Genomic DNA, 25,039 nt, shown 5'->3' with positions numbered 1-25,039 from the left:
GACTGATGTTTTTTATTATTATCACATTCAGGCCTCAGTTACCTACAGACCAACTTCATTTAATTAAACCTTTAGTCGTTTTAATTCTTGTATGGTATCAAAGCAGAGACTGCAAAGGTTAAACTTTTTTACACTGATTACATTTTAATCTACATCTTAAAATGTAAATTACCTTCTTGTGATGCCTGTTCTGTGAAAACTACCTTTAACATCAGTTTTTCTCTTTTAAAAGCCTTTGATGAAGCCTTTACTGAATTCCAAAGATTAAAGTAAGTATTACTCATGGCAAGTATTATTTTGAATACAATATGCTGCTAATAAAGAAAGAAACTGTACTCATGTTCACTTTGTTTAACACTAAAAAAAATCCTTTGAGCCAAATCCTGGTCCCACTGAAGTCAATGAGAGATTTGCCATTGACTTCTATGGGATGAGGATTTGAGTCTTTGTTAATAAGGAAAAAGTAGGATTATCAAGTGATGTACTGTGCAGAAAGATTTTCCTTAAGTGATTTAAAGCAGTCTCAAAGATTAGCCATTTGTTAGTCATCCTAAATTAATCTTAACTAAAACTGAATTTTCTTTTTGTTTCCCGCAACTACAGACAAGCTGCTATTGCAGAAAGAAGTAAGTGAGCTTTCTTTTACAATGATCTCCATAAACTGGTTATGAAGTTTCTTTTATCCTTATGACTATGGGTGTGCATTTGATAAAACTAGTTTATCCTGACACCAAGGAGAAACAGGAAAAGTGACCTGTTTGATAGCTAATATTATAACAATCAGCTAGTGACAGTATAATTATGGCTGTGTTAACTTTTTCCAGTCTTAGCTTCTGTTTTCACAGCCAAATAACTTTCCCTAAAAATTACCTTTTGAGCTGAAATTTCTCATGCCTGCTCTCAACACAAAAGTGACTTTGTTTTTGAAAGTCTGAAGAAAATTGAGTTGTTTTTGAATTATCCTACATGGTAAATGGCTTCACACCACAAGCACTGATGAAAAATATTACATATGGATAAATGGGCCAAGTCACAAGTACTCTGGGAACCAGAGGTTTGAGCTTTCTGACATCTGTGCATTTAAAAATCTCAATCATAGCATTATATTGAAGACACAAAACACAGAATAATTTAAAAAGAGGAAAAAAAGTATTTAATCATTAGCTTAATGAACAAAGCAATTATAAATTAACTACAAAGATTAAGCTCTACATGCTTTCCCTTCTATTTAAAAGTGCATGGGTGGAACAGATTAATGCAACATCTCAGCAAAGTCTCCCCTCTCTATGTGTTTGGGACTAGCATAGAAATATAGTGTAGGCAAAGATGGAGTCTGAAAAGGCAGTGCAGAGGAATTGGTATGCAGCATTCGGGGTCCCTAACCCTAAAGATCCTGGCCAGTTCCTCCAAACTCTGCTGCAACCCCCACCACCACACACACCCAAACCAGTATGACAGGACCAGTAAATATGCTGCCCCTAGATGTTCCTCAGCTGTACTTTGACTCTGACTTTGGGTGGTCATGGATAGTGGGGAGAAGGCACACCCCTGGGTATAGGTTAGCTCCCCACTCCTGCTCCTTCCACTTCTGGCTTCAACAAATTTCTCCATAAAGTCCCTATTTTACAGAGGGGGAAGAGCACCTATGTTGAAGGGGAGAGTATTCCATGTAGCCACTTTCTGCCTCTTGATGGCTCCCCCAGTACTAACAAAGACTGAATTCCACTTCCTGGAATAGCTGCAGCAGAGAATGTGCCTGCTAGGGTCACCTTACTTATATTGGATTGTGGTAGGATTTTGAAACTAAACACAAATGGCTAGATTCTGATTTTGTTTACACCAGGATAAATCCAGAGGAATTCCACTGAAGTCAATGGAATTATTCCAGATTTTACACTGGTGTAACTGAGATCAGAATTTGTGTTTTTTATTTAGATCAGAAGCCTAAACTTCACTGGTTTCTGAGTCTCTTCTATAGGCTGCAACTCATCTCTTTTCATAAACTCTGAATTGCTAGACTTTTACCTTGGAAACTTAGAAACATCGGGCCCAATTCTACATTCTTTGTGCACTCAAAACTCAAACTGAATTCAGTGGCGGTAAGGGTAAGGCCCATACTTTAATTTCACTGAGGAGGTGATTGACAGTAGGATATTAAGATATCTGCTTTTTGCAGCAGAGTGACATGATTTTACATGTACAAATGGTGTGCTAGGAATACTGAATAACTCTTTTCATTTGCCTATACAGAGACTTGTACAAAAATAAGATAAAAGAACAGCGCTAGAGGGGAAATGAAATCTGGGACAGAGTTATTTTTGCAGACATTAAAGGAAACTTCACTCATGTATTTTCAGATCGTGCCCGGATACTTGGAGGTTTGCCTGACGTTGTCACCATCCAGGAAGGCAAGGTACAGTAAATGAACTATAGCTTTATACTGTAGCTGAGCAGCTTCTATATCTTGCAGAGAAGGGGAAAACATAAGAATTATTTCAAAGGTTCCATTTTAAAAATCTGCTGCATTATTTATTTATTCATTCTCTATCGTCTGTATACAATTTGAATTTCTTGGACAGATAGCTTTATGTATTTGGGGCAGTTTCATTTGTTAAGCATAAGATAAAAGTGAGATGACAATGCCAGTCAGGACTAAAATGTGAACAGTGTACTTCTTAGGAAATTCAGCTGCAACCATATCTTTAAAAATTTACATTATGCACAGAGATTTCACAGTTGCATTTTTCTATGGGATATTGGGTAATGCTGAATTCCTTACACCCAAGACAGCCAATCAATCTGGTTGGATGATGGTAGTCCCTTAAGGCATGGCACCCATCAGATCTGGAGAGTTGGGGAGTAAAGTGTGGTAGAAACCTACACAACCTCCTACCGCACCATCCTAAGAGACAAAGGAGAAATTCTTCTCTGTTACACTAGGGTAAATTTGAGATAAAGCAAATTAAGTCAATGGAATTACTCTGGATTTATATTGATGATGATGACAATAAATCTACTGTTGAGTTTGATGGATGAGCTACAGTCACTTATTGTGGGTCCTTAGATGAGACCAAAGACCAATTTCAGACCTGTAACCCTGTCTGCAGGTGCCACAGGTGAGGACAAATGTAGATAAATGTGCCCTGCTTTTAGCTTTATGCCTCGCACATCTCTCCTTGATTGCAGCAGTCCATGAGCTCTCAAAGTCTTTCAGTCCAAGGTGGCAGAGCTGCCGCCATCGAGTCTTGTCATGGGCTAAGAGCTCCCAGGTGTTGAGGTCAACATTGCAAGATTGGACTTTGGCTTTGAGAGCGTCTTTGTAACGTTCTCTTGATCTGCCCTTAAAATGAGTTCCAGTGCAATTCTCCATAAAAGTCGGCCTTTGGTATCCTACTCTCAGATATATGGACCACATGACTGCACAATCTCAGCAATACTCTCACTATAAAAGCTTTGATGCCTGTGATGCTGTAGCTCTCAAGCACTCGTGTTTGGAACCAAATCTTGCCATTTAATTCCCACTGTCTGCCAGAGACATCATAGGTGGAATTGGTACAAGTATTTTATGTGGTGTTGATTAATAGTTGAAGGGAATGCTATAGTAATTAGACATTCTCACAGAGAATTCTTGCAACTGAACAGGGTGGGGAAGAAGGCAGGAGGAAAGTATGTGAATTTGCCAATTTTCAGCTGAAATAGTTGCTTTTGCTAAGAGATGAGTCTGATATGCGTTTGTGGTGGAAAAACTTGGGTGGTTATAGCAGTTGAGAATTCTCTGCCAGAACAGAGTTGAAATGAAACAATACAGATAAGTATGAGCTTTCAGAAGCAAAATGCAGTGATATAGAAAGAGAGATTGGTTGGAATTATACAAAGTAAGGTGTAAAGGCTTCCTAGTGCATTCATTACTCAAAATCACAAGGATATTTGAGATGCTGCGAATAGAGGAAGGCTGGATGATACTAAAAACTCAGAACACTCAAGGTGAGTATCTTAGGCCCAACAACTATGGATTCATTAGGATGTTAAGAGACCTTGTTTTATTCATGAGAAGTGTAGACAGAGTTGTAAAGTCTTTTACAATTAATATAGTACAGGATTTGTGTAGAATCATCTAAATTGGTGGACTGGGTCCAGAAACAAGAGGAAAGTCTCTGCCCAAGTCTTGTTCAAAAGTTTTGACATAAAACAAAGGCTCAGTTCGGGCTACAGCCCTCTAGCAAATGGGTGTGGTACTTTGCCTCCTCAGAAAACTCTCACCTTCTCTTGCCTAGGTAGCTGTGTTTGTTGTTTGCTGAGTTCAGACACCTGTCCTGCTGCATTACTGCATCCTGTACACCTGCATGAGATCTAGATAGGGAACACAGAAAGCTTGCTGGTCATGAACTGGAGCCTCTGTGCTCTGTCAGTGAAGGAAGGAATTGGTGTTAGAGCAGGGCAATGGGAGGTTCACCCAGAGATCAAGGGGACAATACAGATTTTATGTAGTAACTAAACTTTTATTTATTCCTGTGTTTCTTATTCTGCAGCAACTGCCAACTCTTAAGAGCTTTACTCCTACCCCTTAGCTTGTTCCATCCACTACAATGATCAGTCAATGCTGACATTTAATGTCATTACTGGGCTTTAAAGCTGACACATAAACCATTAATAGGGGGCAGAGGAGTTCATCCTGCTAACTCATTGTTTCAAGTTCTCTTTAGACTCGGGCAGACATGCCATTGGTTTATGTTTAGTTCACATTTGGAAGGTTATCTCTTCAGTCACAAGGGCTAGACATTTACTCTCTCTTTTTTTTTTTTTTTAAAGAAAAGCTTAGTTTCTGTACAATCTGAGTGTGTCATGAGGTCACAACAATACATCATGTGGTCTGGATCCAGCCCAGGGCCTGTTTGTTTGACACTGCTGTAGTGCAATATATTCTTTCCCCATGTTAGATCAGTGCTGGTAGTTGATACCATAGTTTTGCTCTCAGCCCATCTCTGTAGAGTATCTACTAATACTTTTGAGCATAAGCTTTCGTGAGCTACAGCTCACTTCATCGGATGCATACTGTGGTCCACAGTATGCATCCGATGAAGTGAGCTGTAGCTCACGAAAGCTTATGCTCAAATAAATTGGTTAGTCTCTAAGGTGCCACAAGTTATCCTTTTCTTTTTGCGAATACAGACTAACACGGCTGCTACTCTGAAACCTGTCTACTAATACTATCGCTGCTAGAGTTCCCTGGTGCTTGTGAGCCACAAATACACAGACTGGGGTTGATTCTGACCTCTGCAAAAGGGCAGAATAGGGAGGCTCATGTCATTCTCTCACCCTAGCCTCCTCATACAGAGCTAGCCATAATCTAGTCCTATAGGCTCATGATATAATTCAGCCTGTCCCAGCACATACATAATGAAACAATGGTCTCAATATTGTATGAATGGGTAATAAAAATTCACTCTGGGTTGAATCTTGGTATTCAAGATCAGACAGAGATCTATTCTTCTATTAAACACAATTATACAAATACACATTGTCCTGACCATTTTGAAATAAAGATAGTGTAAAAAATTTTTACTAACACTTGATGCATGATTGTAATTATATAACTGCAATAAAGACTTGTTTAAAAAATATAATTTTGCTAGTCAACATCCTATAACATGAGCCAGGAACTTTTAAAATGAAAAATAAAATAAAACCCACCAAAATAAAATTATATACATTGAAGGCATTCTAATCTACCATATACAGTGAAGTTACAATAACTGCTTACTTCCATATTGATAGAATTGTCTACTGAATAAATAGTACTTGTAAAGGTGGGAGTGACTCATTTATCCCCAGTGTTTGTGTGTATTCTGGAGAGATGGGAGCATCTGTTTACACCTGGTTTGTAATTCATGCAACTCTCATGCAATCCTCAATGACATTTTAAAATGTAAAGTGAGGTAATGCAGGGTGTAGCAGTTACAAGGAGCCGTTTGATGTTCTTTTATCACAGTATACATAAGAGCTGCTACATCTAGTGCAATCATACAAACTGAGGGGAGCAGATTTTTCATCCTTGACTTTGAATTTCCAGGTGTATGCAGATTTGGCCCTTTAATTTAAAAACATAACCATAATGTTATTTACATGCATTTTTTGTATTGAATTGTGTGTAGTGGAATATATGAATTGATGTTTGTTTTTAACAGCATTTGATAATGTTCCAGATGGCCAAAGATGTTTGCACTGATATTCATAAATGGTTTTTCAGTTTTGTAATGTAATCTGAAAAGCCCAAGTATCAAATCACAGCACACCAGGTGAAGATTTGAATTGACAGTGGGTATTACTGTAAGTTATATTATATATACGGCAGGGGACCAAATTCTGAAATTCTCATTCTGTTTTTACTCGCGCAAAACTTCCAGTGATTTACATGGGTATGTTAACTGAGTCAGGAGTGACTTTTTAAAAACAAAAGTGTTCATCCTGTTTTGTAATCTGAGTTTCTGTTAGGAGCTCTGCTAATGTGGAATATAGGTCACCTGGTCTCCTTGAGGGTGTGCAAATCTCCTGCCAACTATCCAGAGGGGGTTTCTAGTCCTTTCCTTCTTCCCCCTCATTGCGCCAAGCATGAGTGATGGAAAGTTCCCCTGAAGAAAGGGAATGATCCTTGGAGGGGGAAGCTGCCCTCCCCAACAGGAGCAGGCCAGAGTGTTTTGCAGCTTGTACTAGAAAAAAGACCTCAGGATTTGACCTGTATTATATTCTGGGATTTCTATAATGCCATAGGTGTGCATAGTGTTTTACCAACACGTATGTTGATAAGGTCCCTGTCCCAAGGGCGAAAATGTCTAAAACAGATAGATGCAATGCTAGATACAAAGGATCAGGCCTTGGCAGCAGGCCCACAGTAATGCAACTCCCACCCAGAAGATTTTAAAATGACCAGGGATTTTACCATCTTCATACTGAAATATAAGAATTATCTTTCCACTTAAATAGGCAGAACACAAACAATAAAGAAGTGGGTGCATCAGAGTGGGAACACACAGCACCAGTAATCAGATCAGTGATGTAAGGCTAAGCAAAAGGGGAAGTTATTTTAAGAAACAATTTGATGGAGAAAAGGGTTATTGGCACTGCCGTTTCTCTCAGTTAGGGAAAAATTGGCACAACTCTAGACTGTTAGGGTTTGAGTGATGCATCCAGTATAACTCTCTGCGTCACTGACAGTAACTCATTAGGACCTTGCAATGACAATAGGGACAATTCAATACGGATCCCTTAGCTTTCAAAGAATGCGGACACAAAATAGAACATGGTTTTCAAACTTTTTGTATTGGTGACCCCTTTCACACAGCAAGTCTCTGAGTGTGACCTCCCCATATAAATTAAAATGGGGGGATTTAATTTAATGGGGGCTTGGGGCTGTCAGCCCCAGGGAGCTGACAGCTCATGACCCCCATGTAACCACCTTGTGACCACCTGAGAGGACACGACCCCCCCATTTGAGAACCCCTGATATAGAAGCACTGAATAGAGAATGAAACTATAGACTCTTCACTGGCTGCAGTGTCCAGGTGTGGCTGAGCTGTTCATATTCAGAGTCCTTGAATAGCCAGGAATAATATGTTTTTTTTCCCCCATTCCTTCAGCTTTTTAAACATCTCTGCAATCAAAAACATGATTATTTAATACCAGAGGACTCCAAGAGAACAGGTTTAAGAGCCCCACTTACTCTCCAACCATGGCTCCTGCTGGAGACCAGATAGGGTCTCCATTTCAACAGGCTTTGACCACCTGGCACCCAGAGTCTACCTTTTCTCTGTTCTCACCAAGTTACATATTTTTTGGAGGAGGAGGGATATTTTTCTTCCTCTTGTTCCCTTTTTAATCTCTTGGGTATTTTGTTTATTGTTCCTGGGAATCCCCTGAAGTGAGGTCCACCATGAAGAAGTACTTTAGGTTTGAGGAGATATTATTTTTTCTGTCTCCCCCTTTTCTTGATTTTATGGGTGGATGTCTTTTTTCACCTTTCACCATTATTCCTGAGGCAGGAAGGGAAAGAGGGAGGTTTACTGGATATTTTTTACCATTGATCTTTCCATGACTAACTCAGGCTAACAACATGGGGCAGGAATATTTTCAGTCCCTTCCATAGACACCGTTAGATGAATCTGCATTAGAAGCAGGTAATTTAGAGATTTGGCTCTCAACCAGAGGTATGCGTTCCCCCAGGGGTACGCAAAGGTCTTCCGGGGGTACATCAACTCATCTAGATATTTGCCTAGTTTTACAACAGGCTACATAAAAAGCACCAGCGAAGTCCGTACAAACCAAAATTTTGTACAGACAATGACTTGTTTATGCTGCTGTATATACTAAACACTGAAATGTAAGTACATTTATATTCCAATTGATGTGTTTTATAATTATATGGTAAAAATGCGAAAGTAAGCAATTCTTCAGTAATAGGGTCCTGTGACACTTCTGTATTTTTATGCCTGATTTAGTAAACAAGTAGATTTTAAGTGCAGTGAAACTTGGGGGTACTCAAGACAAATCAGACTCCTGAAAGGGGTACAGTAGTCTGAAAAAGTTGAGAGCCACTGAATTAGAGGAACAGAATGCTGATTCCGTTTTTTCACTACATTCCACCCCTATCATCTCACAGGAGATGATTTTCTCTGGAATAAAACCCTTCAAACTAAATTTGAAACAGACTGTTTTAAATCATATCTTACATTGCAAGCAGTATATTACAGATGTAGGAAAAGAAACAGTGAGACTGATATTAAACTGATGGATTTTTCTGTTCAGAATGTTAGGGCTGAAGCTCTGCCTGGAAGGCTCAGCATCATAGAGATGAAATTCCCTTCAGTGCAGAGTGCCAGCATAAGGCCTGCACACCATTTAAGTCCCACTTAAACCATACTTCTCTACACTTGACTGTCTCTGAAGTGTTCATTTCTATGGACTTTTCAAACAAGATTTGATGGACTTTATTTTTATATTTTCTTATATGTGATCTATTATTTGATTCCTGCATATTGTCTTTTGAAAGAATTTGTACTGTAATTGTTTACAAGCGAATTATTTTAAAAAATGGAAAAGGAGAGGAGGAAATGTTTAACCCCAGGAAACGGACATTACCCACGGCCTGACTCCCAGCTCAACATACACATCCAGGGTATGCAGAATTAAAGCTAACACTGGAGCTCGAGATGTTAGCCTTTGAAGGGACTATCTTGAACATAAGCACCAGTTAACTACTTTTCACAACATTTTAGTGAGCTGAATTCCATACTTTGGCTCAAGAGAAGGGGCAATATTTGCACACAGTGGAAAACCTAAGCAAAGAAGAAAAAATTAGACATGTTCTGAATCCTAGCCCCAGCAGTGTTTCTATACTCACCTGCGTCTGACTGGGGGGACTAGGGATGTAGAGAGACAAGTCATTAATTCACACAGAATAATTGATTTGACTTATTTAGCTTTTCTTTCTGCTTGCGGAATGTTGGTGAGCAAATGTATTCGTTATTTGAATTTACTCAATGAGAGATCATTTTGCAAGTTTTTTTCCTACTATTAATTGATTCCCGACAATCTGCTGTGAATATTTATTGCTGTATTTATTAGTTGCAGTTGATCACATAAGTCACATGGCATTGTGATTGGAAGAACGAAACTTACAATTAGGAGTAGGGCTTGAAAAAGCCACCAGGGCTTTGAATCTCTTGGGAGAAGTAACAGCTAACTTAAGCAGGATGACATTTTTAGGACACATTAGGCCTCCTTTCTAGGCAACTGCTCTCACTTAAGGCAACATTCTGAGACAAATAAGGTTCAACTCCTGGAGATCCTATATGTCCCTAAAGGGAAGGGTTGGGATATGCCCCAGCTGTGAGAGCCTTCATTCTTTTAGTAACTGTATCTTAATTTTATTTTAACTTTGTACTTTCTTTAATAAATAAGGACCAGTTTCATCCTTTGTATTGAAGTGAATGGCATACTACACATTTACATGTCTAAATATCTTCCCTGTGGGTATTTCTGGGTTGGCATTGAGAGAGAAAAATTAAAGGAGCTCTGACTACTGGTGTATGAGATAGATTTGCAAATCTGCAGCAGCTATTAAACTGTCAGGGTGGTCTTTCTAACAACTGGCCCTCTGCTAATGAAGTAACTGCCTTAATGTTAGGACCAAATTCAGCACGCACGCAGATTTAGCTCCGATTAACTTCAAAGGGAAATACATGTGTGAGCATCCAAGGGCAGAAATTGGCCCTGAAAACTGTACTGATTTCAGATAAAAATAGTCGCCATTAGATGTTATGCAGTTTTGTGGGAGTCTGTAAAACAACTCGATCTGTTTGTGAAATTGTCAGGATGTAATTTAGGGCATTCTTAAACTTGAGATTAATTCATGGTCATTTAATGGTTAAGCATTTATCATATTTAGGGAGATTTGCCTTTATTTTTGTGGTACTCTTATAGAATTAACCTGAACAAATCCATCCAATTTGAAGATAGTTCTTCAAATTCTCATTTAAGGCCTAACATTCAGATGCTGCTAATGTCTAATTTTTGTATTAAACAATGCAGAGGGGGTTGTGGTAATGGTCATGAGGGAAGAGGGTCCATAAAATACTGAAGGCTTAAATGGAGCTTTTTAATTAGTTGTGTTCATTCTCTTCCTTCATGATGGATCAGACTACATCAGAAATTATTGATCTTGGATGCTTAAGGGGAATCCATTATCTAATAGCAGGAATCTAAGAGGGGACTTTCAGGGAATTATTCATCCAAATGGATGCAAAAAAATAAATTAACAACTGTTATTTATATCCCATTTGTACATTTTTTGTAGGCGCTTAATCTTACTTGTAATGTCTGGGGAGATCCTGTCCCAGAGGTCACGTGGCTGAAGAATGAGAAACCGTTGACTGCAGATGCCCACTGCATCCTGAAATATGAATCTGGAAAAAGCGCCAGCTTCACTATGACTGGCGTCAACACAATCGACTCTGGGAGATACGGCATTTTGGTGAAAAACAAATATGGCACAGAAACCAGTGATTTCACTGTAAGTGTGTTCATACCTGAGGGAGAAGATGAAGTATCTCAGCCTGAGCCCAGTAAAGGAGATAAAAAGAGAGTATGAATTTGAGACGAGGAAACAGAAGTATGGGGGAGAGATTGAATGATATACTGGCATAATTCATGTGTGTAAATTGTTTTATGCATAGCAAATAGCCTTGGATCCTTCCACTCACTTCATTTGTGTTTTTATTACACGTATTTACACCAAGCAAAATAGTGCCTTTACTAATGTATATTTAAAGACCATTCTCTTATAGCTAACCCTGCAAATCTTAAATCAGCCAAATTCCTACTGAATGCAGCATCAGGTCCAAAATTTGACCCTCTTCCTCCATACAATACAAACAAGCAGAGTGAGGGAGAGTTTCAAGGGAGGTAATTAATGAGGTGGCTGAAAGGATCAAGGCTTAAAGGAGATGTTTTTCTGAGCAGCAATTTAGATTTGGTCAGACTTTGGTAAAGTAGCATATATGGAGTGTACTATAGCTATTAGAAACAGAGGTCCTGATTCTCATTTACACTAAGGCCCTTTTACACAGTTTTGGCAGTATAAAGAAAGGTCCTTAAAATGGGACTAAATGTAATTTACAACCACTTTAAGGCTTGTTTATACTGTCTGAGTAGTGTAAAGGGGCTGTAGTATAAATAAGAATGAGCCCCAGGATGCTAAATCAACAAATATCTCTTATGTGTTGCTATAATATTAATGTGCACTCATGTCAACAACAGTGTATGATTCCTCCTCAATGGTCACAAATAAATGGAACACATTTCTTTCATCTCTGCTTCTACCTTGTTTCACTGTCTTGTTTTGTTGGTCACTGGTCTGGTAGTTGTTCACAGCACCTTCCAGTTAACTTCTTCACCATTGCAACTTCCTGGAGTGGCCCTTTTGACTGTGGTAATCTTCACTTTGGTCTTTACTATAAAACACAGAGTGAAATCACTGAAACCTCCACATATTTCAATTCTGATCTTCACCAACTTCAGACCCTAGTTCAACAAGGCACGTAAGCACATTCACGAGTAGTTCCATTGACTTTGACAGTTCTACTCATATACCTAAAGTTAAGCATGTGCTTAAGTATTTTGCTTAATTGAGGCCATAGAAAATCTCTTTCTTAAAGTTCAGCATATTAACATCTGTTATTGGACATTAACACCACAGAAAACTAGCAATGAGTATTTGAAGTAACATAAGCTGATAAATAGTACATTCAATATTGTCTTTTTATACATTTATTTCCAAGGGATATAAGCTCTGGTGACTGAAATTTTTTCTGAATTACATCATGTAGAGTAGAAGCAGCATTTTCTGGTGAACTAAGCATGTTGATAGGACCCAGGAACTCCTAAATTCTTAATCTCAGTTCTACCATTGATTTGCTGGCCAAATTTAACCCTATTGTGACTCTAATGAAGTGGACTTAACCAAGTCTCTTAAATTCTCTGTTTTTGTTTTCCCCTACATAAAATTAGGACAGTACTATTTACTTAACCGACTATTAATTATTTTTGTTTGAAGATGAAATGTTATATAAGTGCCAAGCCCTGTTATTGATGCAGGGAACTTAATGACTTCTGAAAAGCGGTCACTGGGCCAGATATAGCCTAACAGGTACAGAGAGGCATAGCTTACATTACACTGTGATAACAAGGCCTACTCCATTCTAGGAGGAGATTCACCCATGGAGAAGGGCAGGTAATCTTTCCCTCACTGCCCTTCCTGGGGTTTGCCCAAGGAAAGATCAGGATAAGTTTCTGTTGGAGCCAGGACCAGAAGTGTGCCAGTGGACACTGCAGTGTGGATGTGCCGGATCAGCACATCACCCAGCTCCGCTGAACCACACACTTAAACCCCCATGCCACCCGTGTGAGAGGCTCTGATGGTTCCTATGGGCCTCTGGTAGAAGGGACGTTGTGGCAGCCTTGTTCTGCAACAATCTTCCTCCAGCAGACTTTCTGCTCCCAAGAACTTTGTATCCTGTCTTTTACTGGCCATTGTGGGTGAAAACCAGGAATGAATTGGTAATGTATTCATTGAACTTTATTGTTACCTACAGCTTTTCCTGTTATTATTCCTATTATTATTTTGTAATAAAGTAGAGAAAGAGTAGAAGCCGTAGAATATGTAGCTCCAATAAAGTCAGTTCACTTCTTAAAATTCAGTTAGTTACACTGTCTCAATCTTCACAGACGTGAGCAATAACAGATTAACGATACTTTTTTTAATTCATAGTCTCTGCAGTTTTTCCCATTGTTCTTATGAAGGTTACAAAGTAGGTATTCATCAAATCCTAAACAAACTATTTTTCAGCTGAAAGCTTTATATAACCACTAATCCAAATCTTTGATCCTTTGCAACAACTGCCTTCTGTGGTGGCAGTGGTAATACTGTATATTTGTCAGTGATTTACAAAAGTGCCTTTGCTCATTATTAAATGAGCTGGAGCAATGGAATTCATGTGTATTTCCAGCATCTTAGGTCATGATCAACTCAGTCTCTAATTTTGAGAGAAAAACTTATCTTAATATCATGTGGAATACACCATGTTATTTTTTTTTCAGAATAGATCTCACAGCAGCATGATTTGTCACATCAAAATCTGTAGAACTAACATATTTTCAGCATTTTATTTAAGCATGATCTGTGCTCACCTTTTCACACACTTTTATCTCCTATAACATCTCAACTATTGTGAATCCACAAATTCTGCAGTTTCCCTTGCTGTAGTAATGGCAGCTCCGTGAGAATCAAAAAGGTAAGTGCTGATGGTAATTAAATCCTTTGGGGTTTAGTGTGTAGCCCTTATTCATGTGAGGAGTCCATTGGATGCAGGATTGACCCCAGAAGTCTTATATATGAAAAAGTAACAGTGTACTTTGATAGCTTTAAAATTTGAGAAATTTCTTTTTCTAAAAGTAAGAACACTATAAAACATTCAGCAAGAAACACAAAACCATGCAACATTTGCCCAGTTTGGGTTTTTTTTGTTATAAATCTGAAGCTGAGCTCAGCTTATCTCCAAAAGATTCATGACCTTGACAAACATTTTGAATTAACCTAGGCTGACTTCTGTTTTAAATCCTGCAGAACTTGCAGTTTCTAATAGATTGCTAAGAAATCAACTGAAAAGTGACACTCAAGGGGCACAAATCCCCTTTAGATCAAAACTGAAGAGAAAGGATTGTGCAGACCTTTGTGAACTGAAATTACTAAATTCTGTATGGCTCAGGTAACAGGACAAATTTTAACGCATTTATCAACATTGATGTAGGTCATTTTTGCACTGGAATAGTAAGATCTTGACTAATTTCTAAGAAAGGTTGAAGATTTTGAATTTATACATCCAAAGCAAAACCTGTCTATGTTTATGCAGTAACTGACTTCAACTGCAACACTTACATAAGTAAGGCAAGCAAGATTTGTCTCGCAGGTCTGATCCACCAAAGCATTTAAGTATGTGCTTAACTTTAAGCACAGGTAGTCCTGTGGTTTCAATGGAACAACTAACAAGCTTAAAGTTTAAGCAGATGCATAAATGCTTTGGATGAAGGCTTAAGGAATTAAAAAGATCAACTGGAACTTTGTTTACACAGAATTTCTATATCTTAAACAAAGTAAAAGTGCTCCTTACTTTTTATTTTCAAAATGAAAGCAGGGAAAGTAGTCTCATTGTTTAATATGCCATAATTAACCTTCTGAAATTTAAATATAAATGTTGCCAATGAATTTGATACTTTCACTTAATATGATATGAAGCAAATTGAAAGCTGATAATTAGATCATTCCATTTTGGGCCCAGAACTTACACTGTAATTATAAAGCACAATTGACTAAACCTGCTCCAAGTTACACTTTTGCATCATCAGTGAAATCAATAGGATTTCAGAGGTGTAGCTCAGAGCATAGTTTGGCCATTTCTTATTGGAGTAGTAGATTAACTAATCTTTCTTGCAAGTATAGTTTTAATACAGTTTCATTTTTCTAGCAGAATTTTGTTTTCTCTCCAAAAATCTGTCCCCATCATTCCTCCGTGTATTTGACACAGCTACAGGGGAATATTCCCATTATGAATGGTGTAATGGAGAGCATTAATTAGATACACTGATCATCTACTAAATAATGGGCCAAATTCTGTGCCTCTTCACTTCAACAGGCATTATGTATATGTATATCTGGATGAAGAATTTAGACTGATACCTATTTCTAAATATATTGATTATAGGGGTTCTATCGCTGCTGTTTAAAAGAGAATTTCTGATGCATCTGCATTTCTTGCTTGTGCATTCTTTGTTCTTTCTTTGGTACAGGTGATTGTGACTCCTGTGATGGCACAGATTGGCATGGTTATGCATGATGCTGATGTGCAGGGACCTAATCTAAATACAATAACTATAGCTAAAAGGAAAAAAGCAACTGCCACAAGTAATTGTCACAATGAAGGGGAGAAAGAAGGTAAGAACTCCTTCATTAAAATGGGTGCAGCTCCAAGAAGAAAAATAAGTCTGACATTATGCCCTTAGAAGTCCATGCAGATCATTACTTCCTAGATATGAGTTCTTAAACCACATACATATAATGGGCAAGATTTTCAAAAGTGACAAGTGTTTAACGTGCCTAACTTGAGATGCCTGGTTTTCAGAGGGCTGGGTGCTCCAGACTTTCGGAAAATCAGGCCCCTTTTGGTGTCTGAAGTTGAGCACCCAAAATCACTAGTCACTTTAGAAAATCTTGGCCAATGTTCTTATGTGAGTAAATGTTTGCCAGTTCTGTCCCTTAGTATACAAACTCTTTAAGCATGGACCTGTTTCCTTACATGTCCGTAAAGGCACTAGCTCACTTTAGGCTCTCTATATAAAATTACAACATGAGTTCTAGTGCAGAACCTCCTTAAATAGGTGTGGGAAGAGGGAAAGGAAGAGAAAAAAGGTCATAAACAAAGCTAAAATAAATCAACACTCTACGTGCCTTTGTGTTATGTCAAGCAGAGTAAATATGTGAGAATCTGTATTACTTCTCCTAAATCAGATTTTGTTAAGCCACATGTAGAAGAGATTATTGCTACAGAAGAGACACCTGATCCAAATGAAACCCTGATTGTGGAAGAGGGAGATGATCGAGAAGGTAGCTGGCAAGCTGCAAAGGAGAGTGATGTGAAGTCTACAGTACCAGAAATAATTCTTCATCCCACAGGAAGCTTGATTAGACAGGGAGAGAAATCAGTGGAAACAAACACCTGAATAAAACTATGATGTTACTGTATGTGTGTAATGATTTTATTATGAAATAGATATTGATCTTGTGTTGAACTTTCATAGGATTTAGCATCTCCATAATATATTTACAGAAAGACCTCCTAATTCTGCTTATTACCCTTTTAACGGCTTCACAACACACAATGGGTTGTTGGTTTTTTTTTTGTTACATTCACATCTTAATGTCATTGATTAAATACATTGCAGTTGCTTCTAAATATTCTTTAAAATGTATCTGGCTGGCCAGTGAGTCAGGCTTTGATAAGGTGATTCTATGCACTGGAACAATCATAGGTGTGATTAGAAGACCTTATGATATATCCTGTCAAGAAGCATCATATTTACTACTCTGAAAAAGGGGCTGAAAAAAAGCATTGATATTGTACAGAGCTATGTAGAAGGGTTAGACCAATTCATACTAATCATCATGCTTTACAGCATTACAATATTCATACATAAGTCAGTGATTCAAGTTTGTGCTAAGGAGTTCCATATCTCTGGCCACTTAGATACCTTTGCATAAAAATGGCAGAAGTTGAAAAGTGGATGCCTAGAAGCAAGGTGAAAAGAACAATAATGAGTTCAAAATGTCTTTTGTTGATTTACAACACAAACTTAAACTTTTTTTACTTTTTTTTTTTTTTTTTTGGTGGTTACTGGTATTTGGATAACTCATAGCTTTGAATTTTGTACATTTCTAGGGAATGTTTTTAAATTGATTTTAAGACTCTCAAGGCCAAATTCTGCTTGCTTTACCCAGGCGAGAAGTGGTTTTCTCTGATAGTTCAGAGGATTATTATCCAATTAGAAGAATTAGGCTCATAACATATTTCCAGGGTATAAGCTCTATGACAAATTTTGGAACATTGAAAAACATAAACACTGGCCATTTTTAATGAACTTGTACAGAAATATATTCAAGAAAGAAAAGTTTAGAATTTTTAAATCATTTGCTGATACTTTGATGCTTCTTATTGAACAGGGATCCAATGGCCCCATGCAGCTCCCATTAAAAACAGTGGAAAGACTCCCAGTGATTTAAATGGTAGTTAAATTGGGCCCTGTTTGGAGGCAATTTGAGTAAGTTTTCACTCTGGCAATGCTAACAACTTTCCTGGTGGATGTCACCAGACAAACCAGAACTTGAACAATTTAGGATGACCCATGCAGAATGATTCATTCTGAGAGACAGCAAGTTGCTAGCAGATGCTAAATAACACATAGCAAAATATGGATTAAGCAAGAAATTCAGAAAACAAAACAACCCCTAAGAATGCATACATCTCAGACTGAGCTATTGCTAAGACTGTTCCCACCAGCTACAGTTACTGTTTGACACATAGGGCCTGGTTCACTAATGTATTACTTCTGTTTTACATCATTGTAACTCCATTCAAATCAATAGAAACCTGGAGTAGCACAGGGGCAAATCAGGCTGACAAGTCATATATGCTAGTGTAGCACTGGTTTGATACAGAAACACTGAAGCGAGTGATTCTACACTATGAGATTTTTTTTAAATGGCAATTCAAATGATACAAATGTTGTTAGCCATGTATTGGCTTTTGACTGCAGCAGAAACATGGTAACTAGTCCAGAGGAGAAATAATGACTGTATCATATCACTGAGTGAGAGAGCAGCAGCTAGAGGAACTCTGCCCTTTAAAAATGTCACTGCTGTGCAAATATTGTCATTTGCTGCTTGTTTTGTATGCTTCTTAACTGTTTACTGTTGTGATTATTTGAAACTTGCATAATCTCATCAATCTTTCTTTAAAGCTCTTCAGGGCAGGGAATCTGTCTTTGCCTGCATCAAAGAATCATGAATATCTACGGTGATAAATATAACAATGAGGCAGGTTTTTGCCGTTCAGTGCCTGATCCATCTCTTATTCAAGTCAGTAGGGGCCTTTCCATTGACTTGAATGTTCTTTCAAGGCCTGATTTAATGGCCATTCTCAAGTAGCGGAAGGCTCAAATTTAGGCTATGGATATCAATGACAGAATTCTGTATTAACTTCAATTGAAGCAGGATTGGGCCTGTAAGTTTCAGTTTAAAACAAAATAGCTTGTTGCTGTTTTTATCAAAGTGCACGGTGAATAGAAAATGAGGATTTTTTTTTTTTTTGCTTTGTCACTGAAAATACATCAGGATTTCTGTTTTGTTTTGTTTTTAATTCCTCTACAAAGCTCAGAACACAGACACAAGAGTATTCTGTTAGGGCATACTCACTAACCGGTATAGTGTCATTATTAGAGGTGAGTGAAATGCAAAAGGTAAACATACAGCAAAAATGGTGATAATTAAATAAAATCTTTAAAATTATCATTTTAATTACTAACTTGGTGTCATTCACATAGGCAAGAAAGTGCTTTTAAAAATGAATTCTCTTTTTATCTTGTTTCTGTAAAACTGATTGCATGACCCTAAACTACTTACAATACAACTCAAATAAAAGAACTGTTGAGTGTACTCAATTTACGATGGTATTGAATAGATATTTTTCTTGTGTTTTGAATCTTTAATGTGAGAGCTCATTATATGCTCCATTACCCATGACAAAGCATGGAATTTTGTTCTTTTGTCCTCAGTCCATTATATGGTGACAGAATGTGAATTATTTCTATATCCTGCAGTCAGACAGGTACAGACGTTTGTGACTAGGGTTGCCACCTTTCTAATTGCTGGTAACCAGACCCCCGAGGCTCCACCCCTTGCCCCACCCCTTCCCCTAAGGACTCACCCCCTTTTTCACCTCTTCCCCTGAGGTCCCGGTCCTGTCACTCGCTCCACCACCCTCTGCCCCCCCACCCCCACCTAACCTCCCTCTGCTCTGGGGATGTCACAGGAGCTGCTGCAGCCTGCAGGTAGGAGTCAGCCCTGGCTGAGCAGGTAAGAGTTGGCACCTGGCACCTACCCTCACCTCATGGTAACCGGACTTTTGGTATCAGTACATCTGACAGGACACAGCCAGATCCCCTTTTTTATCAGACTTTTCAGTCGAAACTGGACACCTGGCAACCCTAAATGGCACCCAGACACAGAAGCCAAAAACCAAATTGGATAAAACCTGGATGGGTGGCAACCCTATTTGTGACTGTATTTTGAAAACACATCCTGGTCATTATATGCTTTTGGATGCCTTTTATCATCTAAATATCTCTTTCCTGCACACATTGTTCTTCATATTCTAGTTTACAATCCTATCATAAACTCATCTCCCGATGGTCTAACAACTGGATTCAACAACATAGGCACGGAGTAGTTCAGATACAAAAAGTGAGAATGTTGGACATCTGTGGTATACGATCACCTCCCAAAACTTTAAAGTGTACATTTTAAAGATCAGAAGAGAGGAGGCATGAAGAATTTCTCTTTTCTATGGTCCAGTCAGGAGGGTCTGGTCCTTGCTTATATGCATACAAATAAGTATTTATATTTGGGGTGTTATTGTGGGAAGTCTAGACTGTAGAACTGGGTTTTGCATTTCACTCCAGTGACGACTCTGTGGTTTTTGGTTTTCCTGATGTCTCGTGGGAATGAGTTCCAGATTTGTTGACCAGTCATTGAGAAAGCTCTGGCTATGGACTCTGACTAGTAAAACCGAATTTCATAATACAAAAAAGCCTATTGTTTGTGTCAGCCAGCTGCAAATTGAGGAACAGTACTTAAACTAATTAACATAAATCAGAGTTTCACCTTGAATCCCTGAACAACAGCTATAAACTAAATACACAAATGATACTCCATTTAAGCTACATTTCTATTTATTTAGAATGGCTGGAAAAAAATCTCCACACAGATTTCCCTACGGTGGAGAACTGAGGCAAAGTGATGTTTACGACTGTAGAAAGGAGCAAAGAGCAAAAGAAAACAAAGAGGAAAATGTTCATGAAGAAACTGGTTCTTTTCAGGTTCTTACACAGCTAAGAATTAAGAGAACAAGGAATGTGGGAGGCTGTTTGGAATAGAGATACATAAAGGAGTGGAAGAGAGACATCAACAGAAATACTTCCTTAGGGTGACTTTTTCCTTTGGTTTCAATTATGTCTGTCTTGTCCCCTTTACTCATTCTTCCTCTTGCACCTTTCACATGCCATTCTTTTCCCTCTAGTCCCTCTTCTCCCTTCTTTATCCTCTTTCCTTCTCCCTTTCCCCCATCTCCTGTCTTCTCCACTGATTCCCCAGTATGTCTCTACTCACACAATTACTCCAATTGAGTGAAATTCATTTTAAAATCTCCATCTTTAAAGGTTTTTGCACTCAAAATCATCTTACAAAATCTATTTATAGCTAGATTATAGATATGAATAAAAGCAGAGTGGGGAAGAACCAGCACAAGGTTAAGATGAGAAAGGGGAAAGTGACAAGGGAGTGGAAAGTTTCAGCCTTTTTCCTGTTGTAAGCATACCAGTGTTTGAAAATCCTGAGTGTGAGGATCCTATTAAGACTTATGGTTTTATCATTACTTCAAATGTTTTATTGGGGAAAATGCTGGGTGATGAATTCAAGAAGAATGTTGACTCCTCTTACCAGGCAATCTGGAACACTGCCCCCTTCTCTTTCTGTTCCATTGTGGACCAATATTTAAATAAGTCACTAGGCCAGTGAGAATCACTCTGTTGCCCAGTGTTAGGGTACCCACCTGAGAGACAGAGTACCCTGGGTCTCTAGTCCAACTGCTCCAGCCATTCTTTCATTATTTATCCACAATGCAACAACTTCAACAGGACAGACTGAGGGAGCCCCTTATCAGCATATTCTATAACCTCCCCCATCCAAATCCTTTCTTACCCTCTAGCAGAGGTGGGGGGAATTGAACCTGGGTTCCCAATAGTCCAGGTATGTGCACTAACCACTGGACCAACAGTTAAAGTAGGTACTCTCTACCCCTTTTTTGTGTTGTGTGAGGCAGGTTCCTAACTTATTCCCTCATGAAACATCTCTAGAAGCCTATGCTGTCTGACGAGAGACAGCAGGTTCCCATTCGCAGATTGCTAAACAGAACTAGATGCTTCCCTGCAGCCTGGATTTAGGCACTTATAGCTGACAGAGGGATGGGATTAGCACACATCCCTGTTGTCGGCATCTCACAACTGCTAGCTTAGGTGGCTTCTTGCCTAGCGTGCTGGCTTTTGTAGATGGCTGTCTGAGACCTATCTCTTCCCATCCATTGTATAGGGAGCCTAGGCACCAAACTCAGCTTTGTGGATCACAGTTTCCTGTGATTATTTAGGCAACATGATGCTCAGTCTTGCAATGCCTAAGTCCCTTCACAGATCCCACCTAGTGTTTTGAAATGGATTTCCCTGTGATCAGGAACCTCTTTTCTGGAGCTGTTTGATAGCGTGCCAGGAAAAGATTAATGAGTGGCTGTGGACTCAATCAGCCCCACTCTGCTACACCTACCGTAGGGCTCAGGCTTGTTGGGAAGGGACATAAGGGAGAGGTGTGGATCACAGCTCTTCGAGGGACTGACTGGGAAGGAGAGCAGACCTTCAGCTCTCACTCTGTGGGAGAGGCCTAGCTGGGGCAGGAAATGGCAGAAAAGAAGACTGCCTGCCAGAGCCTGCCTCAGAGAAGATAGATCTGATGTGGGACTATTGTCTGTTTGATTTGCTACTGATGACTTGCCTGAAGAGGGCAACAGCCAAATAAAAACCTTTTGTTTCTTTAGGCCTGACTAAAGTTTTGGTAGTGAATTGTTCAGAATGCCGGAGTGATCTGTGTCACAGGCTGAAATAGAAGGACTGAATTATCAGTTAAAGTGACACACCACCTGCCGGTAAAGATTTTTCTGCCATCTGAGCAGTCAGCCAGTTGCTGGATTTGGTTTGATGTTATAATAGGCTCTAGCTTAAGATTTCATTTTGAGAACATAAAGAAGAAGGGTTTATTTTCTGGAGTGGGGAAGAGGCAGTTAAACCTTTCTGGTGCCAGAAAGGAGATTCCTCTTAACTGGAAAAGCTCCTTCTGTTGTGTGCAGCAAAGATAATATCATGGATCGAGGAAAAAAAATATTTTTATGGGGACAAACACTAACATGCTTATCTTGCCCTTATCCAAAGTTGAATTAAGACATCAAATAAGGAACATAACAAAGAGTAATGGAGGGGAAACCTGACTTAATTTAGGATGAATGTATTTAACATCTTTAAATCTTAGTTCCCAGATACCATATGTTCAGGAAAGATATTATTAAAATATAGCTGTGTCATAGTTGTCCTGACATTCTATTCAAATGGGTGGTTCTTTAGAAAACTGCAGCAGCTGAAACGGGCATATTTATGCAGCAGTGAAGGAATGAACATTAACCCTACTGACTTGAGTGAGAATTGCAAGTATGTATCTGGGGGGCAGACTCTGACCCATAAAGTTTTCAAACACTGACTCAATTGCTGATGTGAAAAAGCAACATTATCAAGAAGAATTGAAATTTGACCTATAACTTTAAAATGTATATATATTTGCATAGCCTATGCAATTCTGTGTATGTTTTCTAAATAAATACTTAAAAGAATTCTGCAATCAAAAACCAGTGTGCATGATGAAGGGAACAGATTTCAGTTCTGTGTCCAAATGTTTTTTTAATAACAATGAGAAACACACAATTCACAAATAATTAAAATATGTTGACATATATTTCTAGGCCATATATTGAAAGAGATGCAGAGGTCAAACCACATTCCCTTAGCTGTCTGAGACACCCGCATGTACAAAAGATATGCAAGAAGCCTAAGGATGAGATTCAGAGAGCATGTGCCTCCCCACCATAGCAAGGCTTTCCCTACCCATAGATCACTGTGCTATCTTATCATTTTCTAGCAATGACTGCTGTCTTGTGTTGAATATTATGCAAAATACCCAATTTTGTGATGTCAAACAAATGTGAAAACACAGGTAAATATCAAAATAGCTCTCCACCTTAATGGAATGAAATCCATTCCTTACAATAATCTGATCATTTGTTGGTTTAAAAAATCTACATTAACATAAAGAGGCAGCATGGTCTAGTTTATAGAACATTGGACTGGGACTCAGGAGACCTGGGCTGTATTTCCACTTCTGTCACTGACCAACTGTGTCAACCTGGGTAAGTCATTTCACCTCTCTCTGCCTGTTTCCCCTTTCCCCTGTCTTGTCTAAACTGAAAGCTATTTGGGGCAGGGACTGTCTCTTATTATGTGTATGTACAGTGCCTAGCAAAATGGGGCTCCAGTCTCAGTTGGGGCCTGTGGGCACTACCATAATATAAATAACTAACCAGTTTTACTGAACTCTAAACCAGTGGTGTGAAACATCCAGCTCACTTGAGGTTGCTTGACAAGTTCAGATTCTATAGAATCTAAGTTTTCATCGAAAAAATTCAAGCCCCTCATGGCTGCAAAGATAACTTTCACAGTATGAAACAAGTGTAGACAGTCTGAATGAACAGCTCTGAGAAGTGCGGACTCTACTATTCCCTACTTTTCATCTCATTGGGTGTTAATAAAGCATAACAAAATGATGACTCTAAAAATGTAAGCATTAAAACATTTTATTGCCTGTAACAGATGGGGATGAGGAAATGGGTGGAAGTGAAATCTATGACACAGAAAAAGTGTGTCACACAGGAGCGTTGGTAAGAAAATGAACTTTATTTGCTGGACCCAGTACTGTCAACTGAGTCAAGGTTGCAGAAGATACAAGATAGTAGGGTCAGAATCCTCTGATGCCAGTGGCTACTTTTACAAATAGGAAGGGGAATTAGGGGCTGCTGCAGGCAGGGAAATACCAGGTGGAGAAAGGAGGTGGAGGGGAGATAAGAGAAAGAAAGAGGAAAAGGGGGATGGAGAAGAATGAGAAACTACGGGCAGAAACAGTAGTGGTGCTGAAGGAGAGCATATTTTTCCAGAATTACCAGGAAGGCATCAAGGCCCATCACTAATGATATAACTAAAAGTTTAAATAATTACACAAAGGCCACAGCTGGCAGCCTACCCATTGCCCTTGCGCAAACTCCCCCCCACCTGTGAGAGAACTAATGTGGGAGCTACGTTCCTGCTAAAATCAAATACAACCCCCTACAATAACTGTTACTACAAGCACAGAGGAGAGAGCGTCGTTACCCGTCTCTCTGTCCGTCCCCGCCCCGCCCACTCCCCCTGAGCGTTGGTTTGCAGAAGTACGGCAATGGACAGAGACACCTTTTTTGTCCAGAGAACCTGCAGCAGTCATGGTAATGCAATGGCAGACACCCACATTTGCAGTAGTAATGCATTGCCATGATGGACATACTTCTGCAGAGTATCGAACACACCCACACCCACACCCACACCCACACCCACGATAAGCAGCGATGCACTGGGAGACACACACGTTGACAGCCATAATGCACGGAGACAGACATCGCTTTGCATCGGCAGCGGCTCGCCCACAGCCCATGGAGACAGAAGGCAGCGGTCCACACGGCGGCTCTGGGACACGCGCACACTCACGTTTATAGCCCCTCCCTCCGGCTGCTGTCGCTAATTGGCCCGCGTTCCTGCCGCCTGCACGTCGCAGAGGCGGCGAAGTTCCGTTCCGGGCGGGCGCGCGCGCGCGCCCCAGCGGCGAGCGGCAGAGCAGATACGCCAGGGAGGGGGGTCACGTGGGGCGAGGCCGAGGCGGCGCGGCTCCGCTGAGTGGAACTGGCTGGGCTCGGGGACCCGGAATCCC

General features: G+C 39.4%; 1 protein-coding gene and 1 long non-coding RNA gene across 4 annotated transcripts in view; one reads left to right on the top strand and one right to left on the bottom strand.

Moving 5' to 3' along the window:
• MYOM1 (myomesin 1) overlaps nt 1-17,012 on the top strand; it is a 107,566-nt gene extending 90,554 nt beyond the window's left edge. For both annotated transcript variants that reach the window (XM_074944548.1, XM_074944547.1), the window contains exons 35-40: nt 233-269; nt 604-626; nt 2,358-2,413; nt 10,850-11,065; nt 15,397-15,541; nt 16,115-17,012. In XM_074944548.1, coding sequence (XP_074800649.1) covers nt 233-269; nt 604-626; nt 2,358-2,413; nt 10,850-11,065; nt 15,397-15,541; nt 16,115-16,326 — 689 coding nt within the window. In that variant the 3' untranslated portion in view covers nt 16,327-17,012. The remainder of the gene's footprint in view (nt 1-232; nt 270-603; nt 627-2,357; nt 2,414-10,849; nt 11,066-15,396; nt 15,542-16,114) is intronic.
• On the bottom strand, nt 1,224-25,039 carry LOC141982465 (uncharacterized). 2 transcript variants are annotated; one of them, XR_012638092.1, is made up of 4 exons: nt 24,820-25,039; nt 11,875-12,005; nt 4,261-4,350; nt 1,224-2,463 (listed from the first exon to the last, which is right to left on the bottom strand). It is a non-coding gene; the product is annotated as an uncharacterized LOC141982465 (long non-coding RNA). The 2 variants fall into 2 exon arrangements; XR_012638093.1 differs by having other exon boundaries at nt 1,224-2,457.

This window comes from Natator depressus, chromosome 2 (genome assembly GCF_965152275.1).
Source record: "Natator depressus isolate rNatDep1 chromosome 2, rNatDep2.hap1, whole genome shotgun sequence".
Taxonomy (NCBI): Eukaryota; Metazoa; Chordata; order Testudines; family Cheloniidae; genus Natator; species Natator depressus.
Note: the sequence above shows the minus strand (reverse complement) of the source record. Positions and strands in the feature narration are given on the sequence as shown.